General features: G+C 28.3%; 1 protein-coding gene across 2 annotated transcripts in view; it reads right to left on the bottom strand.

The window, feature by feature from the left end:
* Nucleotides 1–1,925: 1,925 nt before the first annotated feature.
* LOC111086814 (prominin-1-like) overlaps nucleotides 1,926–5,073 on the bottom strand; it is a 120,411-nt gene continuing 117,263 nt past the window's right edge. For both annotated transcript variants that reach the window (XM_022391213.1, XM_022391214.1), the window contains 3 exons: nucleotides 4,286–4,321; nucleotides 2,911–2,947; nucleotides 1,926–1,937 (listed from right to left, as the gene is read on the bottom strand). In XM_022391213.1, coding sequence (XP_022246921.1) covers nucleotides 2,911–2,947; nucleotides 4,286–4,321 — 73 coding nt within the window. In that variant the 3' untranslated portion in view covers nucleotides 1,926–1,937. The remainder of the gene's footprint in view (nucleotides 1,938–2,910; nucleotides 2,948–4,285; nucleotides 4,322–5,073) is intronic.

The following is a 5,073-nucleotide window of genomic DNA, read 5'->3' as shown; positions in this document are numbered from 1 at the left end:
ATACTATATATATATATATAATGACATAGCAATAGGGCATATATATATATATATATATATATATATGCCTATACTAAAACACAACCACCACTAAGCACATATAAAATTTTACCAGTAGAAATTCAGCATCTTGAAATAAAACGTATACGTTTAAAACATCGCTTAAATAACCCTTCCTGTCTGTTAAGGCAATTATTCTATGAATGTGTAAAATTTAATCTTATGTGTATTGGTTTATTTAAATTTTATTTTCACTTCTTCACCTCGTACATAGCTTCTAAAAGGAACACCATCTGTAAGAAAATTAACTTCAAGGGATAATGATAACGTCATTTACACTAGATTTGTGATTTTTTTAGCTGATGAAAAGTACGGAAATAACCTAAAACTACCCTACGCAATGATCTTTAGTAATATTGTCTAGGTTTGATTGTAATACTCGCGCCCCTTTTTTGCTGTAGACTGGTGGAACAATAATAATAAAGAAGAACAAATGGGCGTTCCCTATTATGAATCACTGTAGTGGTTCATAATATAACTAATTAAAAGTAAAATTTTCAAGTAATATAATCTCTATTCATGATCTCGTTGAATGGTTAAAAAAGGAAATGCATAAGTTTCCAAATATTAAAATTTCTATTCATGAATTTATTGAACTTTATAGATAATTAAATGTACGTGCTTTAAGTAATAAAATAATGTTGTAACGATCTTGTTGAATGGTTTTAAGGATAATTATATGTATAAGAATTCAAGTACAAAATTCTCGCTAGTCATGATCTTGTTGAATAGTTATATGGTTAATTAAATATACAAGTTTTAAATAATAAAATTTCTAATCATTTTATTGAATGAGTCTGGAATAAAATATAATACACAATAATTCCAATTGTAAAATGTAGAGTCATGGTATCTTTTAATGATTTAAAAAAAAATGAAATGTACAAGTTTTCAAACAATGAGGTATCTAGTCAAGATCTAGTTCAATAGTCTAAAAAATTAAAATGGTTTTAAGCAATAAAATATTTAGACATGATTTTGTTAAATGGTTATATGAGTAATTAAAAGTATAACTCTATGGTAATGAAATCACTAATCCCGATCTTGTGGAAGGGTTTAGAGGAAAATGAAATCTATATGGTTTCAAATAATAAAATCTCTAGTCATGAACTTCTTGAATGATTTTATACTTATTTAGAAATATATTTTTTAATTAATAAAATTTGTAGTAATGACCTTGTTGAAAGGCTTCAAGTAATATGAAATGTATAAGATTTCAAGTAATAAAATCTCCAGTCATGATCTTGTTGAATTGTTTAAAGGTAAATAAATGAAATACATAATTTCAAGTAACAATATCACTAGTGATTATTTTGATAAATGGTTTAAAAGAAAGTGAAATGCATATCATTAAAACTAATAAAACTTCATGTCACAATCTATTTGAATGGTTTAAAATAAAGTGAAATGTATATCATTAAAACTAATAAAACTTCATGTCACAATCTATTTGAATGGTTTAAAATAAAATGAAATGCGCAAGATTTCAAATAGTAAGATCTCCAGTTATGGTAAAGTTCTGGTTCAAAGGAAAATGGAATGCATAGAAGTTGAAGAAATAAAATCTCTAGTCACAATCCTGTTATACTGCTTAATTATATATTTTATACTGTTTAAAGGAAAATTAAATGTATAAGATTTCAAGTAATATAAAACTTAGTCATGATCTTTTAGAAGTGCTGAAGGTAAAATGAATTGTATAAGATAACATTGTAAGCAATAAAATGTCTAGTCATGGTCTTATTGAGCAGCTTCAAGGAAAACGAAATGGATAAGATTTCAAGAAATAAAATTTTTAATCCCGACATTCTTCAATAGTTTAAAGGAAAATGAAATATATAAAGTTTCAAGTAATAAAATCTTCAGTTATGGATTTGCTAAGTTTGAAATTTATAAGGTTTAAGAGAATACAATAATCATGATCTTGTTGAATACTAAAAGTTGAATGAAATGTATAGCATTTTAAGCAATAAAATATCTGGTCATGGTTTTGTTAAATGGTATAAAGGAGAATGAAATACATAATATTTTAAATCTCTAATCACGATCTTGTTGAATGGGTTAAAGAAAAATGAAATACATTAGATTTCTAGTAATAAAATCTCTAGTCATGATCTTATAGAATGGTTTAAAAGAAAATTAAAATATTTCAAGTAATAAAATCGCTAGTCATGGTCTTGTTGAATTGCTTAAAGGAAAAAGAATATTTGTAAGATTTCTAGTCATAAAATTTCTACTCGTGAACTTGTTGAATGGGTTAAAGGAAAATTATATGTATTAGATTTCAAGTATTAAAATCTCTAATAATGATCTTGTTGAAAGTTTAATAGAAAATGAAATGCATAAGATTTCTATTAGTAAAATCTCTAGTCAAGATTTTTTTTAATGGTCTTATGGATAATATAATGTATAGCTTATTTCTTCTAATCTGCAAATCGTAGTGTGACCTGTAAGTGGTAATAATTAAATTTCTGTTATTTTACTAGAACTATTCCAGTTTTATTTAACTAATTGTATAACTATTTCATTGGATTGCTAACTCAAAAAACATTCAGTTACTGTTTTATACAGGTTTTATCTCTTTATTAGAAGTAAATACCTTCTTACTGGCTGCAAGAAGTGAACGGTGCATTTAAATCAGAGAAGTTCTGGATTTGTACATGGGCATTCGCTCCTCATTTGAATTTACTTTCTTTGAATATTTCGCCACATGTAAAGTTTCTAAATATGATTGAATTCGATAGATATTAACATGGTACTTGTATTTTTAAGTTAACTATACAACGTATTTTATGTGTATGTCAGTTTTTACGAAAGCACAAAATAAAGGTTTTGACACTGAGATAATACTTACAACCACTTTTTGCCAGTTTTTTCGTCTTCAACTCTAAAAAGATACAAGGCAAGAGAAATTATAGCTAATCTAGTATGTTATTTTATACGTTTTATATTTTATTTATATGTATTGAAGGTTATTAATTCTTAAAGAGAAATTTAACATTTTGAGAAAGTTTCATTGCTGGTTGAATAATTAGCATCAAAATAATATCAACTTTTAGAAATGATGAATAAATGTTACTGAAAATTCATATTATGTGTCTGAATTAGTATTTGTAGATTAAGCTGTATTTTGTTATTCAAAGTAACCTTTCTTTTCGAAATTGTAACTTATTTTATCTTTTTATGTACATAATGTTTAATCTAGAAAACCTATTTTGTTTCGTTTCACATTTGTTTTCCTTTCAAAAAATGACTTCATTTCTAGATTCAGTCCTTAATGGTTTCAAAAGACTCGTGTTTTTCAGAAAGCAAATGAATTGTACATTTACCTATGATATCACAAAAAGTTTTAAAATGTTACTTGCATGAATATTCATGACACGGGTCTAGAACCATGCAGGTCAGGAAGTACCAGTGTTACGTTGAACGTGTTGAAACATCTTTTACCAGCAACTAATTGCTGTACTGTCAGAGTATGTAACTCCAGTAAACTTTAGTTACGAGTTGTATAATTAGGGCTACTTCTAATATTCAATTAATAATTAAAATTGAAGCAGTACAAATTAATAGTAAATTAAGGGTCACGTTAGCACAATTTTTCATTTGTTTGCAGTTGGGTCATACTTAAACGTACTGGAGAAACACGTTTTCAATTCTGATAAAAAACATTCCAAATTATAAACTTAATAATAAAGAACTTAAATCTATTAAATCTTACCCAATTACAAATAGTATATAAATCTGAAAATGTTGGGAGAAACTGTTGTAGGGTGATGTCATCACTCTAGTGGTTAAAATGGACTTAATGATGATAATAACAGCACTAGAAATGCTAGTTGCAGGACTCTCAAATAGCAATTTACGGGTTGCAGGTTAGAAACCTAGCATTTAACATGCTCGCCCTCTCAGCCGCGGGAGGTATTATAATGTGACGATTAATCCCATTATTCGTTGGTTAAGGAGTAACCCAAGAGTCGGCGGTGGGTGTTGCCCACAGTTTGCCTTCCTTATGGTCGGCAGGTCAAATTAAGAATGGCGGCAGGTAACTTTAGTAGCTTTGCCATATATAAACAAACAAGCTTTTAAAATAATTTAACTACATATTCCATCTTTTATTTTCTTGTGTTTTAACAGTACGTGCAGTAACAGCGACATCTCTCAGTTTTACTAACAACAACATGAACGAATACCTTAACCTACGCAAACTTATATATAGTTCACTTACAGTTCCACAGCATAAGGTTCATTCTCTCTTTCGGTTCTGAAAACAAAATATTATGTCATTTTAGCTAGAATAATAAAATTACAACTTGACAAGATCAATATACTTTTTTTTTATTCAGAACGTCAGACTCTCCGACTTGGTTTTTCTAGTACTTTTGTTTAATCTACATTAAGATAGATGTGGTTTACAAACATTGTCTAATTTTTGTGTGCTTGGAGTAAATGTTCACATTGAAACTATGTACTATAAACTATTGAAACTATAAACACCATCGAGTAATGTTCGATACGACGTATTATCTAACCAAAACACAACATAGTAATAAACACCATCGAGTAATGTTCGATACGACGTATTATCTAACCAAAACACAACATAGTAATAAACACCATCGAGTAGTATGTTGTGTTTTGGTAAGATAATACGTCGTATCGAACATTACTCGATGGTGTTTATTACTATGTTGTGTTTTGGTTAGATAATACGTCGTATCGAACATTACTCGATGGTGTTTATTACAGTAATAAACACCATCGAGTAGTGTTCGATACGACGTATTATCTAACCAAAACACAACATGGTAATAAACACCATCGAGTAATGTTCGATACGACGTATTATCTAACCAATACACAACATAGTAATAAACACCATCGAGTAATGTTCGATGCGACGTATTATCTAACCAATACACAACATAGTAATAAACACCATCGAGTAATGTTCGATGCGACGTATTATCTAACCAATACACAACATAGTAATAAACACCATCGAGTAATGTTCGA

This window comes from Limulus polyphemus, unplaced genomic scaffold, assembly GCF_000517525.1.
Source record: "Limulus polyphemus unplaced genomic scaffold, Limulus_polyphemus-2.1.2 Scaffold1454, whole genome shotgun sequence".
NCBI classification, from domain to species: Eukaryota; Metazoa; Arthropoda; class Merostomata; order Xiphosura; family Limulidae; genus Limulus; species Limulus polyphemus.
This window is presented reverse-complemented; position numbering and strand designations above follow the sequence as displayed.